Source organism: Lynx canadensis, chromosome C2 (genome assembly GCF_007474595.2).
Source record: "Lynx canadensis isolate LIC74 chromosome C2, mLynCan4.pri.v2, whole genome shotgun sequence".
NCBI lineage: Eukaryota > Metazoa > Chordata > Mammalia > Carnivora > Felidae > Lynx > Lynx canadensis.
The window spans coordinates 112,893,003-112,918,346 of record NC_044311.2 but is presented as its reverse complement, the minus strand read 5'-3'; the positions used below and the strand labels follow the sequence as shown (position 1 = coordinate 112,918,346).

General features: G+C 35.3%; 1 protein-coding gene across 1 annotated transcript; it reads left to right on the top strand.

Annotated features, from left to right (window-relative positions):
- Positions 1-4,798: 4,798 nt before the first annotated feature.
- On the top strand, positions 4,799-5,722 carry LOC115523679 (olfactory receptor 5AC1-like). The gene has a single exon (XM_030329877.1). It carries the CDS (start codon positions 4,799-4,801, stop codon positions 5,720-5,722), a length of 924 nt encoding a protein of 307 aa, XP_030185737.1.
- Positions 5,723-25,344: the final 19,622 nt, after the last annotated feature.

Below are 25,344 nucleotides of genomic sequence, written 5' to 3'. Positions count from 1 at the left end.
CCATGTAGTGGTGGATATTCTATACCTGTTCCATGGATTGTTCAACAAATCATTGACTAGAATTACAGACCTCGGTCATCTCCAGGCTGAGGACATGACCTCATGATAGAAAGAATGGGAGATAGCAGGTTAACAGCCAAACAATTAAGTCCCCTTCTTGGACTCGGAATGTTTGAGTGTCACTTTTTCATGAGAACAGCCCAATTCCAACAGTGATAACTCAGTTCACAGAGGTAGCCTGGGACATATTTGTGAAGACCAGATGTGGGAGGATATGACCAGAGTCTCTAGCCAAGTCTAAAAGAGAGTCTGAAGCTTGTCAGGCAGAAGCCAAGGCCAATGTGAGAAATCTGACAAAATTAGCAAGTGAAGGCATACTAATCGTCCAACAATCAGCTCATCCAGCAACTGTTTCCACTCAAGCCAGACAGGTGAGGCATAGATGGGGCTACAACTTGGGAGTGGGAGTGAACATGTGGGAGAGAAGAACACTCAAGAGAAATAGGGGTTGGGGTGAAATTCTACACTTTCTGACACCTTATCAGAGACAACTGCTTAATCTCCAGATATTTCTGACCCACCCTATATTTAGACATACACAAGGGTAGCCTTGCTGATCATGTAGCTGAGATCCCTGGAATAGAGACAGGTTAAATACAGGGGCAGGGACAGCTTCCTAACAGGACGAAAGACTTTCATCCAATATCTAGGTCTACTTAGCCAAACTTTGACAGTCTGTAACACAGAAAATCAGATTAAGGACAGAGGTCTTCTTGCAAGTGGGTAGATCCCTCAAAAAGAGTCTTTTGAGTGGAGTAAAGTTTACTAAGAAGAGAATGTAATGGGTTGGGAAGACAGAAGGAAAATTTATTTGGGGGACATTTTGTAGAACAGCAAGCTGGTTCATTTATATTGACACTATCATGTTGATAAATACTCTGGATACATTTCCAAAGTTCATGTACTCCATAAAATGGCAGATAAATCCTACAAAAATTATATATTGGCAGTGTATAATTATAACACGTGGCAAAATAATATATTTTAAAAATTCTTGGTTCCTAGACAAAGAACAGCTATAGCTAGATTTGATAGAGAGACCAGATTATCAACTGGAGATCCTAGCTTTTTCTTAGAATATAGGTTATACGGGAATTGGGTTTGACTCCCTTGGGAAAATGCTGAAAGTATTGTCTATGTGGGAAGAAGGGTAAAACAGGTAAATGATAATCAGAAACTGTAGTAGAATCAGTGGAAGAAACTGTTAGGTGATCACCAAATCCATTTTCTTTTCATCCTAGACACACAGCCTCTGTCTTCAGTTGACTGTAGTAATGTGATTGAGTTTAGGTTTGCAAGTGATGTGTATCACTTACATTTCTGGCTCATAAGCACCTCACATTTGGAATCTCCTGTGCTTTCCCCTTCTAGCTTTATCCAAATGAAAACACAAACCCTGAAAGAAGTCATGTGTGGAAGATGCTTGAGTGACAAGTTGGAAAGAGTATGGGACTCTGAATCATCAAATGGAATAGAATAGTTATTCAATTAAGACCATGTGCTTCATACTTATCATAAAGGAGAACTAAACTTCTATTATGTCGATCCACTAAAATATTGGCTATTATTTGTAAGTGTAATTAGTGTTACTATAAATTATATATATATATGTACATATATATATACACACACACACACAATGCAAAAAAACAAACAAACACCTCCTTGGGTCTACTCCCTCAGTGTAGGGACATGGATATTTAGGGTTAACAATTTGAGTTGTTAGTCAATGTAGAATGAGTTATTTATACATGTCAAGTGGGGAGAGTGTGTGTGTAATGGATGATAGTGAAATGGTGTACATATTATAAAAATCAGTCTGGTGTCAGTGTGGAAAATGGACTGGAAGCCAGTGTTAGCAGATGCAGATAGTGTAGTTATGAGGTCACTTAATAAACCCAGGCAAGAGATGAATGCATCATGATGGATTTTAGGATTAACTGTACAAATAGAAATTGTTGGTTTTAAGACATCTCTAGTACATAAAATCTAGAGGCCATCATCAAAAACATGGAATTGAGGGAGAGGCTAGTTTCACGAATATGTTTACGGTGTGCACAAATACTTATTTGGTGACCCTATTCCCTGAGACAGGGAACATTGGAAGAATACCAGGTTTGGGAGTGGACTAGAGAAAGATCTTAATTTTAGATCTGGACATGTTAATTCTAATATACCTTTGGGATTTCCAAGTGGACAAGTAGGGAGTTGGATAGCAGGATCATTAAAAGACATAAGAGGAAGGAAAACAAGCTTATTCAAACTCCATTCAGTGACGTTTTATAAATATACCCCTACAGTGAACCCTTAAGACACAATGTGTGCTTTAATTGTTGTAACTAGTTGTGTATAGATAAGTTGATGATTAGCTCACAAGGCCCACTAGAACAACTTTGACTTCATTCTACTGGGAATCCTTTGGAAGCATTAAGGGAATTTCAGATTTTTTTAAAGAACAGATTTGCAGATAGCAGGAAGAAATGCTATCTCCCTCCAGTTTGGAGTTTCCAAGGAAAATCAATGCATAAATAATACTGCTTCATTTCTGTACCTTTTGTGTTACTTCAAGAAAACCGGGACATTTCCAATTTCCCATGATTTACAGGAAGTAGGTGAGAGTGCAGAGATTTTCATAAACTTCCTTAATATAATGTTGTAATATGTCTGTATAATAACAAACATCTAAGTAAGAAATAAAAATCCTAGACAGGCTTTTTGCCTTTTTAAATCAGCAATGAAAATCTAGACAGAAGCAAATGTCTGTCTGAACATGTATTTTCAGTTAGAATTTTTACTCTGTAGATAACACATTTGGGGAGTTTTTAAATAATAAACATTGATTAATAGAAAAATAAAAAATAGAGAAACTCAATAATAGTGATAAAAATTCAGGGTTCATTTCATCTTGTGAAGTTTTCTTAATTGAGACATAAGCTATAAGCTCAAATCTAACTTATTTGTAATTTTTTCAGAATGAGAAATTCTGGCTTAAGTTTTGTGTTTGAGTATAATAAAAATTCTTTAATTTCATGAAATCATGAGTAGTAACCTCAAAAGTCTCATGAAATCACTGGTAATAACCTCAAAAATCTCCTTGTATTACTTATCACATACCTCTTGAGACAAAATTCACAGAGATTACTAATTCTTGGCCAAATTACACACTGTAGGAACTAAAACTAGGAATAACAAACATTTGGCTATTTGAGGTTAAAAAGAAAGTTGGGCCAGGTTATGCAGGGCAAAAATCTCTTAAGTTCTTAATTTTCAATTAATATTTTTGCCTGCGTTGTACATATTAGGGTTCCTTGTGAGTATATATTCAAAAGTAAAAATTCTTAAACTCATGTTTTTAGTGAAGATAGAATAATATCTCAAAATCTAAAGGCTCTTTAGTCCTAGTTCTACATTAGACAAACTCAGTTTTTCTAATATATTCTCATGGTAAAAAAATTTTATGTTCCATCAGTATTGAGAAATATGACTATAAAATTATTAAAATGTTTTTTTCATACAGGAAAATAATATAATCTGTATACCTGAATGTATTTATTTTTCTTTTTATGGTAATCTAAAGGGATCTATATTCACTGGAAAACTCTTTTTTAGAGTTCTTTCAGAGACTACCAATCATGAAAAAAATCAATGTCATTACTTCATGCAGACAGCAAATGTTATATTCACAACAGTGACTAAACAATAAGTATGCAGAAATAAGTTTAATAAAAAAAATTACTAAAATTGCAAAAAAAGTCTAAAAAACTCTGTTGTTCTATTTGAATCCCTATCTTATACAATTACAGATAACTTTGGAATATATAAAAAAAATCATATCTACTCTCAATGGCCCATGGTTGGCTCCCACTGACAATTTCCAAAAGAAAATGCTAATTTCCATGAAGGCTATTTCTGCACAAAAATTTAGAGATGATTAGATCTTAATTTTACAATGTAATTTTCAGTGCCAAAACATCTCCTTAAAAAAGAAAACAATAGGATATCATCATTCTTGTTTCCTTTCTCCATTAACATGCTGGAGACTATTCTTTCACTCATCTTTTTATGTATGTACATTGGTGTATATAGATATATGCACAAATAAATCAATTACACAATTTCATGTGAAAGAGATAATAATATGTATGTTGCTGTTCTCACAGAACTCTTTTTGTTTGTTTGTTTATTTATTTATTTTGACAAAGAGAGAGAGAGAGAGTGGTGCAGAGAGAGAAAGTCCCAAGCAGGCTCCGCACTGTCAGCTCAGAGCCTGACGTGGGGCTCGAACCCACCAACCATGAGATCATAATCTGAGCTGAAATTATGAGTTGCACCACCTGAGTGAGCTACCCAGGCACCCCAGAACTCTTTGATTTCTCTCTTTCTCTCTCTTGTACTTCCCTCATTTCTACCTCTACTCTTATTCCAGAAAACCCAGTGCTATAAACTTCATTTCTATTATCCATATATAGTTCTTAAAACCTCTGTTAGATTGAAAAGGATTTTCATTAAGTTTACTTGTTACTTTAGGTGAATAATCAATTATCATTTTTATTATGGAAATTTCTGAATGTATATAAAAGTAGACAAAGGTAAAAATAAACAAAATTACTAATTAATTGAGAGGATCTCTTACAAATATATTAGTTACACAAAAACTACACTGCTTTTTATGATTCTTTTGTGACTGTTTCCACACTTAATTATTTTATTTTATTGACTGGCCAGGTCATTTTCTTCTATGGCAGAAGAAAATAAGACACAGGTGACGGAGTTTGTTCTCATGGGACTTACAGATCTTCCAGGGCTGCAGGTCCCCCTGTTCCTGGTGTTCTTGGTCATCTACCTCACTACCATGGTGGGCAACCTTGGTCTGGTTGCTCTCATCTGGAAGGACACCCACCTTCACAACCCCATGTACTTATTCCTCGGCAGTTTGGCCTTTGCAGATGCCTGTACTTCATCCTCTGTAACTCCCAGGATGCTTGTAAATTTTTTATCCAAGAATCATGCGATATCTCTTTCTGACTGTCTGGCTCAGTTTTACATTTTTGGTTCCAGTGCCACCACAGAGTGCTTCCTCCTGGTAGTGATGGCCTATGACCGCTATGTAGCCATTTGCAACCCTTTGCTTTATCCAGTCATGATGTCCAATAACCTCTGTACTCAGTTCATTGGCGTTTCATATTTTATTGGTTTTCTACATTCAGCAATTCATGTGGGTTTGTTATTTAGATTAACTTTCTGCAGGTCCAATAAAATACATTGTTTCTACTGTGAAATTATACAACTTTTCAAAATTTCTTGCACTGATCCTACAGTTAATACACTTCTGGTGTTAATCTTTTCGGCCTTTGTACAAGTCTTCACTTTTACGACCATCATGGTGTCTTATACCCGTGTCCTCTTTGCCATCCTGAAAAAGAAGTCTGAAAAGGGCAGGAGCAGAGCCTTCTCCACGTGCAGCGCCCACCTGCTCTCTGTTTCCTTGTTCTATGGCACTCTCTTCTTCATGTATGTGCGTCCTGGGTCTGGCTACACTGAAGATCATGATAAAATTTATTCTTTATTTTACACAATAATAATTCCTCTGCTAAATCCTTTTATTTACAGCTTGAGGAACAAAGAGGTTATAGGTGCCTTGAGAAGAATAATGAAGAAATAAACAGTGGCCAGACAATTTTCAAAATGTTTCTGTTTTACCTTCTGCTGATAAAAGCCCCAAGTCCTATAGATAAGTCACGACTCTGCCATTTCACCAGAAGGCTAATGGTCAGGGGACTCCATAAGCTCTGTGTGAAGCATCCCAGCTTCTGGTTATGCTTTCTTGGATATGGGTCCAGTTTGGGACATTACCTATATAATTAGCTTACTTAGACACATTGCACTTTATTTTTATCTGAACATTTAGCTTTTGCAAATTAGTTGTTTTCTAGGGCCTTCCAAAATTCCAGATAGTTACAGAAAATTGGCATATAGAATTCGTCATTTAGTTCATGAGTGAGCCCAGCCCATTGCTCTGGACCTGCAAATTAATAAGGCTTTGTTGTTTTCTGCCATACCCAGTAACTCTGGTCAACTGATAAAGTAAAATTCTGCTTCTTGGCAAAATGAAAAGTTCTACAGAAATTTGTGGATATCAGGAAGAAAATGGAAGCTGGCATGAGTTAAAGAATGAAGTAACAAAGTTACTCACAGCTCATAGTTATAACTCCATAGCTATAACTCCACATACAGTATCAGGGATACTGCATATAGCATGATATTCAACAATTTATAAGCTTAGGAATATTTGAGTGCAATAAAAAAGCAATTTCAGAGATTATCCTTGTGGTTGCATTACTTTCCTATCAGTTTTAGTAGAAGCTGACTGGGCAGAGGCAAGGACCCTGGATCAGAGACAAGAACCTCACTTAGGATGTAGATACGGGTGAAAACTGTGTCAGTGAATTCTCTCCTACTGATTTACGTCCAATTCAGGGACATGATCACTTAAAGCATATATATTTTTAAATTTATTTTAGACTTTTATAGACATAAGTGATTCAACTCTCCTTTTGGCAAAACAATTATATTCCTTGAACAATCTGTTTTTTTTTTCTTTTTTGAGCACATTCACTTAGGAAAAGCCATTATTGAAAATAAGAATTAAGTTGAAGTTAAAGAATGAAAATATGCCTGTTGTTCTAGTGGTTTTAAAACACATTAGATCTTGTCAATAGTTCCAACAAATAGACTAAAAGTATTATCTAAAAATGGAGGCATATGATAAATATCTCCTATCACTTAAATTTATTTCTCATACATTATTGGAAAAAGTCAACGTGTTTGTATGGTCTTAAGACTAATTCTGGTTGGTCCCCAGTGACAAAAATTTCTTTTAAAAATATTCCAGATGATTAACTTTATTCTCTTTAAAAGCCACCTGTACTTATAAGGCAATTTTCAGCAATTCCACAGTATTTGTGACTCATTTTGCAAACACTGTAAACTAAGTCTGTTTAACATTTTTATTTTCTTTTAAAGTAAAACCTCTTTTCTAGAATTTACTATTGGTCTTTTTAAAGTAATCCCTAAGTACTATTTATTATTTATGTAAATGAAATATACTTATTTCTTAATGAACGTACATGGTACATGTTTTGCTTGAAGTATCTGCAAAGGCAACTATGTGTTATGATATTTACACTCTTACTATCTTTATAAGTGCACAAGTAACAGATGATTTTATCAAGATTATTTTCAATAATATCCCAGGTATTATGTTGTATTATCTTGGAAATAAAGGGTTAAGAACTGAACTGTAATCTTTTACTCCAGTTGGAGGGCCTTCTAAGGAACTGACATTTATACACTCTTGTGATGCAAACTCAATAGATGCATTGACTTGGGATAAATTAGATTCTTGCTGAGGTTGGTATGAACTGATTGCTGATCCAAAATGTTCCTAAGTATGTTGTACATGAGGCATGTCAAGTATATCAAGATTGTTTACTGTATAGACTGTATTTTATGGAATGCAACTGCACTAAAAAATGGACATGAGGCGGGGCGCCTGGGTGGCGCAGTCCGTTAAGCGTCCGACTTCAGCCAGGTCACGATCTCGCGGTCCGTGAGTTCGAGCCCCGCATCAGGCTCTGGGCTGATGGCTCGGAGCCTGGAGCCTGTTTCCGATTCTGTGTCTCCCTCTCTCTCTGCCCCTCCCCCGTTCATGCTCTGTCTCTCTCTGTCCCAAAAATAAAAACGTTGAAAAAAAAAATTAAAAAAAAAAATTAAAAAAAAAAATGGACATGAGGCAAACATCCGTCTAGGTGCTAGGTTACAAGCAAGTTACTTAAGCTGAGAGACTGTCAACCTTGCACGTTCCCTGTGCTGAGTGATCTATACTTAGATCAGTTTGCATTCAGTGAATGAAGCTTTGGAAACTCTCGGGGTAGCCAAAGCTTCTGTCATGTTGCTGCTATGCATGCTGCTGCTTTACTTGTTCCATATTCTTGCTTAAAGCTAAGTGAACTTGGGAAATAAACTTGGGTAAATAAACACTGTAAGCCTATTGCATCTTGTGAATTTGACTGTCATTCTACATTTGAAATTTACTACAGTGGTCTTATTCAATGGCCCTTGTGAAGAAGGATGGGTAGAGAAATTCTTTTGAGATTTGGTGCTAGGATATCCACAAACTAATCCCTGGTTTGAGATAGTGGAAGTTTTTTGAGGCAAATTATGGGGTATAAATCTTATCAATGGAATTTAGGTTATAAAGTTTCAAATATCTAGGATTTAGCACAATGGGTTAATAAACAAAGGCAAGTAGGGAAAATGGCTAGAAGCATTGCTTGTTGGTTATCAATAGTATTCATAAAATGGAATAGAAGATGAGTCATGAAGTTTTTTACTTGGCAGATATTATATTTACCTAGAAGTCAACATACTCACTGTCCATGAGAGAGAAGAACAAGACCAGGTAACCATGGAAATGACAGGGTACTGTTAAGTAATTGGGACATCTTTCAAACAAATAAACACTAGAAACCTGACGAGTTTTTGTTGGTATAGATACTCAGACCACATAATCAAGGGGGTTGGGATTTCAATGGTAGAGAATCCATTGAGTTTGAATGGAGAGAATTAAATGGCCTGACTACTATGGACTTTAGTATACATTTTTCATTCCAAATAATGATACTACCACGGTTAAGGTAGAAATCTAATAATCTTACATTGAAAAGGCTACCCACCCAATTTTTTCACCTAATTATAAATAAAAGAAATGATAGTAAATATGTTCCAAATTCAGGTAACTTAGATTCTATATAGATAAACAATAAAATCATGAAAAATGCCTCTAATGCAAACTTTAGAGAAATTCAATGATAAGGACAGTTCATTATGCTTGGTACCCTTACACAATCTTGTAGGAGAACAAAATGCTATACAGACAGTTATGGCAAACTTGTTAGCAAGCTCCTTTTCCTGGATCTCAGTGACAGAAGAAAGTTTTGTGTTTTTCAAAAGAAAAGGAATAATCAATGATGGTATAGCCACATGGAAGTATTTTGGTGCCTCATGAAAGTTGGATGAAAAAGAAAGAAATTGGCAAAGGTGCTATATAAAATTTGACAGTAATTTCTGGCTGGGAGATGGAAAACACCTGGCACTTTGGGCAACCACACTTACCTTGCTAAAAAGAACCATATAGAGTTGTTGTATTTAGTCCTGTTTGGAATATGTCAAAGGGTACTGGTAAAATAAAGTGAGTGAGTAAGGTGCAGGAATACTCTATTTGTTAAGGCAGTAGAATAAGAGAATTGAATTCTACTTGCAAAATATCGTCAGGGAAATCTAAAGATTAATGATTGGTCTAAGTTGAATGGCTTTGAGATGGTGAACAGTTTTCTGGTATCACCAGACTGGAACGCAATACATGATGATATCAGTAAGGGACAGAGAGGGCAACATTGGAGGGCCAAAGATAAAACTTTGAGGATAACATGATGCTGTGGTAATAGGTACCAGAGTTATATTAAATTACATATTGAAGTATGTGACTGTAAGAAGAACCTGTAGAAATGTCACCTCTATCTGAATGTTTTATTCGATTTGATATGTTGTGAGACCAGAGAACTCCACCATTGCTTGCTAATATCTAATCAGGTCAAGTCTGCCTCCATCCATTTCTAATTTACCACACAAACAGAATCTTTAGAATTGTGAAAACTCTCCTCTGTAGTGAATATTAAACAATACCAAATCCTTGGAGGACAATAACGCATTTCTGCTTTAAGAGATGGTAGAAATAGGGACTTTAATCCCTGATTGACCAATTATATAAAGGTCCTATCTGGCATCTGAGAAAAAAGAGTTAATGAAGACTTACTATGACTTACTATGACTACTGAGGTCTAAATAATTTAGTTCTACTGATAATAATACTTCTACTGATAAGAGGTCCAGTGAGCTAAAGGTGATTGGTATGCTACTATAGAGTTGGCCAAGGATTTATGAGTTTTTTAAGGTTTATTTATTCTGAGAGAGAGAAGAGGCGGTGGGCAGAGAGAGAAAGGGAAAGAATCCCAAGCAGGCTCTGCATGGTCAGTATAGAGTCCAACATGGAGCTCGATCCCACAAACTGGGAGATCATGACCTGAGCCAAAATCAAGAGTCAGACACCCAACCGAGTGAGCCACCTAGGCATCCCAGATTTATGTTTTTATTCTAATTTCAGAAGAACTTTGAAAATCAAAATTTTCTTTCATTTGACAAAGGCTCCAATATATGTTTGAGATAATTAATCACTCCAGTGTAGCCATGTACCTTGATTAGATAAGATATAGATTTAATCCCTATAAAGAGGATACTAGTTCATTACTTTGAAAGTACATTCTATCATAATTTATCTCTGAGAAAAGGAAGACACCTAGGAATTAAGAATTGCGGTGACACATATGACTAATCTGAAACGGTTAATCTATCCAGCTCAAATATAAGGCCTTGACTGATCCATAAAATTTGGGAGAATAATTTGAACTAGGACCACAATAGACATTTTACAGATAGTATGGAATAAATTACAGTCTTTTCAGAACCTCTAGATAAGAAGAGGGCTATTTACATGTTGGTGAATGTGTATTCTGTACTTGAACATTTTATTAATCCCTATATTGAGTTACTGAAAGAAATCTGAATTTTAATGGAGTGGGGAGAAAAAACAAGCTTTTAGAGAGTTATAAACTGAGCCCAAACAATCTCTGTGAAATCATATCATCCCAAGTCACAAGTGATTTCAGAGGTGTCTGTTATGTGATTGGAGTCTTGCAAATATCAACAGTATCACACAAATAGCATCCATTCGGGATATTGTAAAGTACTTGATGCGCACTAAGGAACAGCACTTTTGAAATCTAAGTGCAGATCTATTATTAGGCTCTGGTGGAAATAGTTCCCTCCATGGAAAGACAGCAGATAATTATAAAACTTGAGATAACCACTGTATAGGAACAATGCCAAAGAAATGTCTCCCAGAATGAGACAGTTCAACAGAGCTTACTCATTAAATGAAAAGAGTATGTATAGGAATATCCACAGGTGGTGGCTTAGTAAAGTGGGGGACACCTTTGTCAGGTTGCTGAGATATAAAGATAGGAATGAGGGATGAAGGTTTTCTATACTTAAAAAAATCATTTGAGATATATCTTATTTTTTTATTGAGGTATAATTGACTTACAACATTGTGTTAGTTTTATATGTACAGCGTGATTATATATATATATATATATATATATATATATATATATGAGAAATAATTACCACTATAAGCTTCTTTAACATCCACTACCACATATAGTTACAAACTTTTTCTTGTGGTGGCAATTTTTAAGCTATACTTAGCAACTTTCAACTATATAATAGAATATTGTTAACTACAGTCACCAGGCTGTACACCACAGCCCAGGACTTCTTTATTTTATACCTAGAAGTTTATACCTTTTGCCTCACTTCACTCGTTCTGTCCATCCCTCAGCCCCAGCCTTTGGTATCACCAATCTGTCCTCCATTTCTTTTTGGTTTGTTTTTTAGATGCCATATATATGTGAGATCATATATCTCTTTTACTCTCATTTATTTCACTTAGCATAATGCCCTCAAGGTCCATCCATGTTGTCACAAGTGTCAAGATTTCCTGATTTTTTTTTTATGGCTGAACATTGTTTTATTATATATATATATATATATATATATATATACACACACACAATTGGAGTCTCTGGCAAATATATATATGTATATATATGTACATATATATGTATGTATATATACATATGTATATATGTATATGTACATATGTATATATACATACATATATATGTATATATATATCACATATGTACATATACATATACATATATATGTATATATATATCACAATTTCTTTATCAATTTATCTGTTGATGAACATCTGTTTTTTTCATGTCTTGTCTATTGTAAATAGCGCTGCAATGGATGTGAGGGTGAAGCTATCTCTTTGAAACAGAGATTTCACTCCCTTCAGACACATACCCACGAGTGAAATTCCTGGATCATAAGGTAGTTCTACTTATGATTTTTTTTTTTTTAAGGAACCTCCATACTTACGTTTTCCGTAGTGGCTGCACCAATTTACATTTCCACCAAAAGTGCACAAAGCATTCTTTTTCCTCCACATCTTCACCAACACTTGTTTTTTGGATAATAGCGATTCCAATAGGTCTGACATGATATTGCCTGTGGCCTTGATTTGCATTTCTGATGATCAGTGATTCTGAGCATCTTTTCATGTAGGTATTGGCCATTTGTATGTCTTCTTTGAATAAGTGTTTATGTTCTCTGCCCATTTTTAAATTGGTTTGTTTGGATTTTTTTTTTTTTTTTTTTTTGCTATTGAGTTACGTGAGCTTTTAAAATATATTTTGGATATTAATCCCTTACCAGGTATATGATTTGCAAATATCTTTGCTTTTTTTATCACCTTTGCTATTGTAGTCAACTCCAAAAAATCATTGCTAAGACTGACGTCAAGGTGCTGACCCTCTATGTTTTCTTCTAGGAGTTTTATGGTCTCAGGTCTTACATTCAAGTCTTTATTCTATTTTCAGCTAATTTTTGTGTATGGCATAAGATAGTGGTCTTATTTCATTCTTTTGCACATGGATGTCCAGTTTTCCCAACATGAGGAGACTGTCCTTCTCCTATTGAATATTCTTGGCTCCCTTGTTATAAATTAATTGACTGTAAATTCATGGCTCTTATACTTTTTAATACACCAACTTCTACAATATTGATGGACAATAATAGACATACTAAAAGTGCAACAAACACCAGGACCTATATCATCCTTTTCCCCCACTATTCATTATTACTTAAAATTCGTAGAAGGTGAATAGAAGCAATCAACTGTATGTGTAATTTTTACTAAGCTAAAATTACCCTTTCTTCTCGTCAGGCCATTTCCAGATGTATTATACAAATTAGAGAGTTTAAGGACAATTTCCCAAGTATCTCTTCATCCAGAGTATTAAGGTCTAGATAATTTACATTTTAATTTAGGTTTATATGTGAACCCACAAATTCTGAATTTCAGCATCAGCGTGGAAATGAGGTTAAAATAATGTTTAACAAACAGTTAATATTATATCAGTTAATATTACGATGCCATAGTTAATATTTAATTCCAGTTAACATTCTTAATGCTATAAAAGTTTCTACTGTTAAAATCCCATATATAGTTTTTTATTTTTTTATTTTATTTACTTTATTTATTTATTTTTTTGGAGAGAGAGAGTCCAAGCAGGGGAGAGGGGCAGAGGGAGAAAGAAAGACTCTTAAGCAGGCTCCACACTCAGGAGGGAGCTTGACACGGGGCTCGATCCCACAACCCTGGGATCATGACCTAAGCCAATATCAAGAGTCAGATGCTCAACTGACTCTATATATCAATTTTTAAGTGGCCTATATATCAATTTTTTAAGTGGCCACTGCATATTGTTTTATTGGAGAAATCTTTGCCTTACTCTAAGGCCAGGGAGATTTTGCTCTGTGTTTTTTTTCCTAGAAGTTTTAGTTTTAACATTTAGCTGTAAGAGTTATTCCAATTTACTTTTTGTTTAGGGGGTGAGTTAATGTTGAGGTTTATATCTATCTATCTATCTATCTATCATCTATCTAATCTCCATGTTTAAAAGTCCTATTTTTTAGAAAGATTCTCTTTTCTCCCATTGAATTACACTGGTACTCTTGAAAAAAATCAACTGATCATATACATCAGCAGAGTTCCCCAGGGAAGCAGACCCAACCAAGTAATTTATTTTAAGGAACTGGCTTACATAATTGTGGGGATTGTCAAGCCTGAAATTCATAGGGCAGGCTGGCATGCTGGACACTCAGGCAGTATTTCTATATTATAGTCTTGAAGAAGAATTTCTTTATCTCCAGGAAGCCTGTTTTTGCTCTTAAGGGCTTCAACTGACTGGATGAGGCTCATTCACATTATTGAGAGTAATCTTCTTTACTAAAAGTCAGCTGAGCAAAAGTGAATTACATCTGCAAAATACTTTCATAGCAACATCTAGGCTAGCATTTACCTGAACATCACAGGGCTGCATATGCATACTGCATATGTTCTGCGCCACAGTGGTTGTGTGCTGCCTGTTGTCTGCTGTCTGAAACAGTTGCTTTATATATGTGTCCAGGTTTCTATCTGTGTGTAGTGTAAGTAAAAGTCCCACAGCAATCACCTTTTCAGTGAGGAAAAACTGAAATACAAGACACTGTTTTCTATCATGTCTTATCTCTGACTAAAATCTCCTAGTACTTCCTTTCTGCCTACATAATAGAGTCTACAGTCCTTAGCAGAGTGTGGACATACATACAGTAACCAAGCAAATATTCTGCAATCTTGCATTGAATAGATAATTTACTTGTTTCTATGACTTTGCTCCTATAACTCCCTTCTTTCTCAAATGGAAAGCCTTTTTCATCTTTCATTTCTAAAGTATGGCCTTTAGAGTTCTAAGAAGCTTGACCATCCCAATCAGTTGCTTCTTGCAGCTATAATCTTTATTACTTATGCCAATTTATTAGTTCATTCAATCATTCATGTATTTGTTCAAGAAAACTTAATAAATGTCTAATAGATAAATTTAACCACAGCTATTATTTTCAAAGAACTGAGTCTAGAGAAGAAATACATTTGTAAAAATGTTGACTGTACTAGAGAATGAAAGTGCCATAAAAGAAGTACAAGGAATAGAGCTGGTGTAAAGGAGATACTGCTCAAGTCTACTTTATGGTAATAATGGAGGAAAATTGGAGAGAACTTCCTAGAGGAGATGGCATTGATATGGAACTAGAAGCATAAGAGTTAGCAGGGGAATCCACAAGGCACTCATGCCAGAATGAGGGAGCATAATATATAAAAACAATGCTCCGAGTTTGAATCTTATGTTTAAATCTAGATGGAAAATAAGGTGATGGGGGATGGTGGTACCATAGATAGGACTGGAGATGTAAGCAGGGATTAGACAATGGAAAACCACTTGTCATGCTAATGAGTTGGACCTTATTATAGGTAAAAGGGGTACTAATGAAAGGTTATGAGAAAAATAAAAAAAATATATTTTGCAAGTTCAATTCTGGTGACAGCATGAAAAACAGATTGAAAACATGGCAAGATTAAACACAAAGAGAAAAATAAGGTTATAATTATAAATCATTAAAAATTTATTTTCCTGAATTTCTAGAAATATTGTTCATCTGCATGTATCTATATCTATATGTTGCCATTGAAAAGGTCTGATGCCAACCTGATTTTCCTTCTTTTATGTGGAAGCCCAGAGGTATTCCCTTTACTTTAAAATTTAATAGTTTAAATTTCAATAATAATATGCTATGTCTCAAATAGATTATTTAATTTTCCAAGGCATATAATAAACTTATTAATAATATATGAATAGATATTTATTTCTGTGAAGTTTTCTTAGATTATAATTTTCATAATTTTATTTAATTGATTTTTTTTTTATTCTTCAAGGACTCATTATATATATGTTGAATTTTATTTGAATATCAGCTATATAAATAATTTTTTCTCTGATCATTTTTATTTCTTTTTACTTTTACTTTTCCCTCTTGGTTTTTTCACACGTTTTCTGAATGTTTCTCTATTTATGTGTAAAAAAGGACCAAAATTTAGTGACCTACCAACAATCTAATTACTATTTCTCATAATTCTGTGGGTTGGCCAGGCTCAAATGGGTAGTTATTTTGCTCCATATAATCTCAGCTGCTCTGCAGTAATCTGTAGGCATAATTGTTCTGGATTTTCCAACATGGCTCATTCATAAATCTGGTCCATTGGTGAAGATGGCTGAACTCTGGGCTCAGCTAATGTATTAGACTTTGGGCCTCTGTCTCTCCATGTGATCTCTCAGGATCCAAAAGTGAAAGCAACTTCTTAAGCTTGAATTGGTACAGCATTACTTTTGCCATACTTTATTGTTTAAGGAGCCTCATTGGGTCAGCCCAGATTCAGTGTAGGTGGGACTACATGAGAGCATGAAGACCAGGACATGTAGACCATTAGAGGCCATCTTTCGAAACTGGTTTCCACATTCAATGTTCTACAGTATGTTTTCAAAAAAATATATTTTTCTGGGGTGCCTGGGTGGCTAAGTTGGTTAAGCATCCGACTCCTAATTTAGGCTCAGGTCATGATCTCATGGTTGTGAGACTAAGCCCCATGTCAGGCTCGCATTGAGCATGGAGCATGCTTGGGGTTTTCTCTTTTCCTCTCTCTCTCCCCTTCACTTGTTCACACATGCACACAAGCTCGCTCTCTCTCTCTCTCTCTCTCTCAAAATAAATAAATAAATGTAAAAATATACACTAAAAATCTATTTTTCCTTGGCACCTTAATAGGTCAGTCTATATTTTTTCCTCTTTAATTCTTTCTTTAATCCAATCAACATGCTTCACATTTTAATTTTGATCCATATCTGTTCTTAGTTTTAGAATTTTTATTTGATTGTTTTCTTATGTATCTGCACATTGAAGGATGTTTAATTTGAGTTGGTGTCCTGTGATTCTATGTTATAATCATGTCTTACTCCACCAGTATTTTTAGGGGTAAATATAGGAATGCGTTAGTTTTCATCTTATAATAGCTTGCTATGGATATTCTCAAATGCTTTCTGGCCTTTTGAAACGTTATTTTCTAAGACCATCAAATATAGGTATAGATAGACATGTAGAAGGGATTTGGATAGTTCACTAGATTTTTGTAGTTCATCGTGCCATTCTTCTATTGGTCTACACTAAAATGAAAGTTTCAAATTTCTAGGACCTTCCTTGGAGGAGAGTTTGAAGTATATTCTGATTTTGTGATTCTCTTTTGTTTCTTTGGGACCCTTTTTATTCCATTCTGTCTCTTTACTACAAGACTGACAGGGCTTCCTCCATCTTCCATATCCTGCCTTCCACAGAGGCAATGCTTTCATGGAGACTGCTTATTTTGCTCTTGTATACTTCCAGATACTTTCTTTTTGATACCTCATAGCCTTTGCTCTTACTTTCCAGGATTCAGGCTGGTTCTTTGTATTTTCATCATTCAGGATGGAACTTTTAGGCCTCAATTTTGCTTTTTTGTTCCCCTGTAGAATCTCCATCTTTTCTGCAGTCAGGTCCAGGCTCGGTGGGTTTCGGTATAATTTACTGCCTACTATAAATTAAAGTTCATAGTTTTTTTCCTCTTTCCTAGGTATACTAAAGAAGTGTTTTATGGATATTTTTGTTTTCTTTGTTCATCAGTATTTCTATTTTTAATCTGAGGATGTGTGGAGAGATTTGGATTCTTTTAGTTTCCATTATTTTATTGAAACCATATGGATAAGAAGATTAAATTATTTTTTAGGAGTAAACATTAATTAACTGTAGATGACACAGGGTACAAATAAATCAACTAAATCTATTGCATGCCTTTTCCAAAAATTGTCTGGATGAGGGGGTACTGTATGAAGGTAAGTCAGATCCACTTTCAGGGCTCAGGATAAAAACCACTATATTTTTCTGAAAGATAATGATATTTAGGACATTTTGACCTTCACAGATCTCTGTGTCTTAATATATGTCATTTGTAGCAAAATAAAATCTCCATGAATTCTTTTTTTCCCCCAATAAATCAAGAAGCATTTATTGAGCATCTAATATATGCTAAGTCATGATAAATAAAACTTTTTTCTTAAAACATAATTTATTGTCAAATTGGCTAACATACAGTGTGTGCAGCATGCTCTTGGTTTTGGGGGAATATTCCTGTAATTCATTGCTTACATACACCTAGTGCTCATCCCAACAAGTGCCCTTCTCAATGCACATCATCCATTTCTCCCCCCGCCCCCCCCCCCAATTTACCCTCAGTTTGTTCTCTGTATTTAAGAGTCTCTTATGGTTTACCTCCCTCTCTCTCTGTTTGTAACTATTTTTCCCCCTCCTTTCCCCCATGGTCTTCTGTTAAGTTTCTCAAGTTCCACATATAAGTGAAAACATATGATATCTTTCTCTGACTGACATTTCACTTAGCGTAATACCTTCTAGTTCCATCCATGTTGCTGCAGATGGCATGATTTCATTGTTTCTCATTGCCAAGTAGTATTCCATTGTATATATATAAACCATATCTTCTTTATCCATTCATTAGTTGATGGACATTTAGACTCTTTCCATAATCTGACTATTGTTAAAAGTGCTGCTATAAACATTGGGGTACATGTGCCCCTATGAATCAGCACTCCTGTATCCTTTTGATAAATTCCTAGTAGTGTTATTGCTGGGTCGTAGAGTAGTTCTATTTTTATTTTTTTGAGGAAACTCCACACTGTTTTCCAGAGTGGCTGCACCACTTTGCATTCCCACCAACAGTGCAGGAGGGTTCCCATTTCTCCATATCCTCGTCAGCATCTGTTGTTTCCTGAGTTGTTAATTTTAGCCACTCCGACCAGTGTGAGGTGGTATCTCAGTGTGGTTTTGATTTGTATTTCCCTGATGATGAGTGATGTTAAGCATCTTTTCATGTGTCGGTTGGCTACCTGGATGTCTTCTTTGGAAAAGTGCCAATTCATGTCTTATGGCCATTTCTTCACTGGATTATTTGTTTTTCAGATGTGGAGTTTGGTAAGTTCTTTATAGATTTTGGATACTAACCCTTTATCTGATATGCCATTTGCAAATATCTTTTCCCATTCTGTTGGTTTCCTTTTAGTTTTCTTGATTATTTCCTTTGCAGTGCAGAAAGCTTCTTATCTTGATGAGATTCCAATACTTCATGTTTGCTTTTAATTCCCTTGCCTTTGGAGATGTGTTGAGCAAGAAATTGTTGTGGCTGAGGTCAAAGAGGTTGTTGCCAGGTTTCTCCTCTAGGGTTTTGATGGTTTCCTGTCTCACATTCTGGTCTTTCATCCATTTTGAGTTTATTTTTGTGTATAGGGTAAGAAAATGGTCTAGTTTCATTCTTCTTCATGTTGCTGTCAATTTCTCCCAGCACAATTTGCTAAAGAGACTGTCTTCTTCCATTGGATACTCTTTCCTGCTTTGTCAAATATTAGTTGGCCATACACTTGTGGGTCCAATTCTGGGTTCTCTATTCTATTCCATTGGTCTATGTGTCTGTTTTTGTGCCAATACCATAATGTCTTGATGATTACAGCTTTGTAGTAGAGGCTATAAAGTCTGGGATTGTGATGTCTCCCAATTTGGTTTTCTTTTCCAACATTACTTTGGCTGTTCGGGGTCTCTTATGGTTCCATACAAATTTCAGGATTGTTTGTTCTATCTTTGAGAAGCATGCTGGTGCAGTTTTGATTGGGATTGCATTGAATGTGTAGACTGCATTGGGTAGTATTGATATAACAATACTTATTCTTCCAATCCATGAGCATAGAATGTTTTTCCATTTATTTTTGTCTTCTTCAATTTCCTTCATAAGTTTTCTATACTTTTCAGCATACAGATCTTTTACATCTTTGGTTAGATTCATTCCTAGGTGTTTTATGGTTCTTGGTGCAATTGTAAATGGGATCGATTTCTTGATTTCTCTTTCTGTTGCTTCATTATTGGTGTATAGAAATGCAACTGATTTCTGTACATTGGTTTTGTATCCTGCAACTTTGCTGAATTCCATGAATTCTTTACTGTCTGAACAGAAATGGTGTTAAGTCCTGGGTTTATAATTTCTCACCCTTGTACCAACCATGATGTTCCATTCATAAGGGCATGCCCAGGCTACAGTACCTTATCTTTTCTAGGACTTTTCTCTTCATCAGTGGAAACTGGATTAAGAAGATGCTGAAATAGTGTTGCTATCTTGAGAGAATTCTGTACATTTCTTAACTAGTATTTGTGAATCTAGCTTTAAATTCAACAGAAATTAAATTTAGATAGTATAATATTAAATACATCAGGCACTGTTAACAACAACAATAACAACAACAACAACAACAACAACAACAACAAACAGAGAACTAACTCACTATGGTGATCCTGCTCTTATCGAAGTGGGTAATGGTAAATAAATAGAACCTGGTGTCTGTATGATATTAAAGTCCAAATGAAGGACAAAGAAGTCAAACATGTAATCTCTAAGATCATAAAAGTTGAACCTTCAAATAATATAATACTTGGATTCTGCAGCAAGATTGTTCCATGTCATCAATAAGTTCCATAACTATTTATTCACACTAAACAACATATAGGCATATCACCAGCCAGACAAATTGTGTTGGTTATCACTTTGTAACCACAGAGGACTGGTCACCATAAAAGACACAGGCAATCTCTGCTCCTATTTAGGGTAACCTGAAAAGGTGTAAACAAAGAAAGGGAGGATATATGGGACACTTGAAAATTTGCAAATGTAAATACTTTAGGACAAATTTCAGATTTCCCAGTTACCTATTTAGTTGTCAGTGTGTATGTCATTTTTGAAAATGAATTCCCAGTTACCTATTTAGTTGTCAATGTGTGTGTCATTTTTAGAAATGAATTCTTGGAGCATCGAAGACTATAAATTGCCATGTATCTAAGAAGGGGAAGCAAGGTAAATTGGGGATAAAACGTAAAACACCTTATGTCTCCTAGTTTGGTAAAATATAAAGCTGAATTGTTAAGCCTGTTTATAAATGGCTCAGAAAATGTTGGAGCAAGTCTTTTGGGATAACTAACCATGCTTTGAAGAGGTAACCTTAGGTCAATATCCAAGGTGGGTAATTAAGAGAGAAGAGACTAGCTCAGGGAAAAGTCACTTGGTCTGGACCTGAGAAGATACTGGCACAAGGGAGCTTCCTTTCAATGTAAATTTACTTAGGGCTTTAGAGAGTAAGGATGAAGCCAACTATAATGATTGAAACACAGCCTATGTTCAAACCTTCGGTTATACCAGGCTTGAGAATAATTATCTTTGCTTCTATGGGGAAAAACACTTAACAGGGTGCCATGAGAATGGTAATTATTTCAAATAATGAGAAACAACCCAAGGGAAATTTGTAAAAGTTTGGTGACAGGAAGTTAGATCACAGTTTCACTAAATAACTTTCCAATTCTTACGTGAGCAATGGCATGATTAGCAGACATTTCCATTAGTCCCTAAATATCTCCTCTAAATGAGTGCTGGGCTGATAATGAGAGACTTAAAGTTGAAATTCAAATTACATAGGGTACTGATTAATTCAATCCTTATTAATTTCAACCCTTATTAATCCTGATTCAAATCATGTCCTTGTCAGCTACAGATTCTCAACTGTTTCTTCCTTCCTGAGCCCCATCAGTGTCAGGATCCCTGGCCCTTTACAACTCAATTATGGAATAAATTGATAACGGCAGTCAACTGGCTCCTACAATATATTTAGAAATGACCAATTCTCAAGTTTTAATATGCACACATTATCATATTCTTATTGACTTCAGAAACTTTCTCAATCCTTTTGACACACCAGTGTGATTTCCTCTAAATTTTAAAAAATGAACCTCTTCAGAAGATACTTCTGGTAAGCAAAAAAGCAAAACAGTGTTTAAAATGGATATAGTTGGGAGCACCTGGGTGATTCAGTTGGTGGCTCCAACACTCGATTTCAGCTCAGGTCATGATCTCCAGTTCGTGGGATTGAGCCTCGTGTCAGACTCTGTGCTGACAGCATGGAGCCTGCTTGGGATTCTCTCTCTCTCTTTCTCTCTCTGCCCCTCCCCAGCTCTCTCTCTCTCTCTCTCAAAGTAAGTAAATAAACATTAAAAACAATCAGTACAATCAAGTAACTTGGTCTGTCAAGCTCAGGGAGGAACTATGTTTTTCTTTATTTCTACAACTTTCAACAGAGAACAGAGAGAAGAAAAATTAATGAAATTTATCACATCACACTTATTCTAGACTTCTGTACATGAACAGAAATCCCTGTGATGTTGCTTTATTTTATCTTGCTTTTTTTCTATACATTGCTTGCTCTGTAACATTTTTAGTTCACATATCTTCTCCCAGGTATACCTAAGAAAAAAGCAAACTCTTGTTCCAAACTTTCTCAACTTCTGCTTAGGCAAGTAGCTAAATAAAGCATCCTGCATCCACTCTCCTACCTCTAAAGCTGTTTGCCTAATTTATTCTGCCATGAAATTCTCCTTATTATCTTCTTAGTAGCTTCCTAACATTCCATGTAAATTTTGCTATTTTCATCCTTTAATTATCCAATCTATATTTCTTACTTTCCATAATGTTCTTTCTTTTTCCTTTGAGGAAATTTTTAATATTGAACATTTAAAAATTTTTCCCACTCAAGTGAGCATCATTCTACTCAAGTTACTTTTCATTGTACTTCACATTAATGTTAAATTTCTTAAAAAACATTACATGATGGCAATGGCTTCCTGTACCATTCATCAGTGCAGAATCCTCAGTAAATACTTTTTTAGGTTCTATTGATATCCAGCATTTTAAGCTCTCTCCCCCTCCCAGAGGGTGTATTTCCCAGGACACTGAAAAGTATACTTAAAGATTCATTCTAAATTACTTATATCTTCCCAATCATTTATGCATGTTGTTACTCTAATTATATTTATTAGTATTATATTGGCTAGATTATTAGCAGAATGAGTAAAAGGACATAAAACTATTCAGTGATGTCTGGAAAATGATTTATAAGTTCTTTTTCTATTTATTTCTCTCCTTCCATAGACTGAATAAAATGTTTCATTGGAAGGAATGTGATCCCAAAATGAGTTTCTAGGGAATTACTTTGTAAGAATTTACTGAGCTATTTCTTCTTTCAGTAGTCGCTAATGAGATTGAGTTGAATATTCTCAAGTGGCACAGTTTAGCATAAGTCCCAGAATACAGAAGACTCATACATATATATTTGGTAAAGAATACCTATGTTCGTATTTGATTTTAAAATGTAAATATAAATTTACATATTTTAAAAACATTTTTTACCATATGGGGTATACTATATAAAGATTTATTTATTTAGCAAACATTTATATGACACCATTTAAGGCAGTGTTCCAAATATAGTGTTACTAATTTAATCTTCATAGAATCTTATAACATAGGAATGATCTTGTCCTCATTTTACATATTAGGAAACTGGAGTACAAAATGAACAAGTAATTCATCTTAAGGAGTGGCTGAAGATGATTAAACCCAGGAAATCTGGCTCCAGGATTTTTGCCCTTAATCACCATACTGTGTGTTAATAAGTGCCTAAGAAGTTCATGGTATGGGAAAGAAGAAAAAGGGCAAGGAAAAAGAAGTAGAGTGTGAATAAAAGTCTAAGAGTGTTCAAGAGGGGAAAGTGGGAGGGAATAATAAAGAAAAAAGAAGCTTATAAATGGAGATAGGGTCAGCCACTTCCTTCTATCCCCCTGCTTCTCTGCTTCAATAGGGTTAGAATTGAGGGGGTAAAGGTCAGCCCCTGGCTATACTTTCTGGATTCCTCTTCTTTTTTTTCCCCAAAATGTTGGGGAGCATTTGCTGGATTTTCCATAAAATTCTATAAGCTCTTTGCATACATTTTTATTCTTTCCAATTTTATATTTTGTGGTGGAAGATGGTTTGGATGCCACCTTGTTTCTATATCACCCATGTGAGTAGGGGCATTTCAAGAGCTGCTAGTTTACAGGATATTTTAGAGCTAGATAATCCTCTCACTAATCAGACCCTGTAGATAAGCAGTAACACAATTAATGAAAAGTCATTCATTATCTAGATTTTGTCTTGTTTGCTTTATTTTACCACATTTTCCTCTAAAAGATACAGATCAGTGGTTCTCATTCTTGATTGCAAAAAGAATCACCTAGAGCAACTATAAGAAACAGTAACATCAGGACCCACACAGGTCAAATAAAATCAGAATTGCTAAGGGTTAGGCCCAGTATTTTTTCAAACTTCTCAAGATGGTTCTAATGTCCATCCAGGATTAAGAATTATCCATAATGATTGTTCAAACATAATTCTCCATGGGCCTTTCATTTTTCTGAGTGCCTTACAAGCAGAGGCACTGACCATCTCTGTTCTGGACTACCTTTTCAGAGATGTTTGCAGAGATGTTTCAGGATGTTTGCAGAGCAAACAATTTTGGAAGACCGTGATTGTATGTGGAGACTGTGTCTTCATCCAGGGCAAAGCGCAGGCTGATTTACTGCCTATCATAAAAGATTCAGGTTTCCTAAATGCACAGGTAATGGTGTAACTGTTCCACTTAACATAGGCCATGAGAACTGTGTTTTGAGGAACTGGCACCAAGACTGACAATCTTGATACTACTACTGCTGTGAGTAACAAAGCCCTTTGTCTCTGACCTGTTGCCTCCTATCTTCTGGCAGCATCCATAACAATGTAGCGACTAACCTCAGCTCCTGACAACAGTTACTTCTTTCTTTTTTTTTTTTTTTTTAATGTTTTTACTTATTTTTGAGACAGAGAGAGACCGAGCATGAGCAGGGGAGGGGCAGAGAGAGGGGGAGACACAGAATCTGAAGCGGGCTCCAGGCTCTGAGCTGTCAGCACAGAGCCAGACGCGGGGCTCGAACTCACGAAGTGTGAGATCATGACCTGAGCTGAAGTCGGACGCTCAACCGACTGAGCCACCCAGACGCCCCAACAGTTACTTCTTAAAACTTGACAAACCAGTTGCTGAAGATTAGGTGATTATAATTAAGTCAGAATTTTTCCAGTTTGATGACTATTATGACACTTACCCCAAAACGGAAATTTCATGGAGGATTTATCTAAGGTCCCATGGTACCTTTCTTCATTGTTCTGGATTTTGATGACTAATGAGACATAGAACATTTTTTTCTCTTAAAAACAGAGAATATTGTTTCATCTGAGGGGAGGAGAAAATCTCCAAGTGGCTGTTAGTAGTGAAAATCTACACAAAATTCGGTGTTCTGGAAAGAAATACATCTATAAAAATGGCTGGCACTAATTTCTGTTCAACAACCATCAGATAGTCACAGAATATATAAAGCAAGTGTACTTCTTTATGGGTTGATTGTTTCTTAGGCCTTCTCAGAGTTTCACATTGTAGCAGGTGTTTCATTTATGTTAGATACTTTTCCATTTTTGTTTATATTACAGTGCAGTAAGTTAATTCATTGAGTATCAGTTAAGCTCTTAAAATGTGTCTATTCTGTGCTCTGGTTATTTACACCTAAGAAACATTTGCAATTATTTTTTAATGTTTATTTTATTTTGAGAGAAACAGTCTGTGTAGG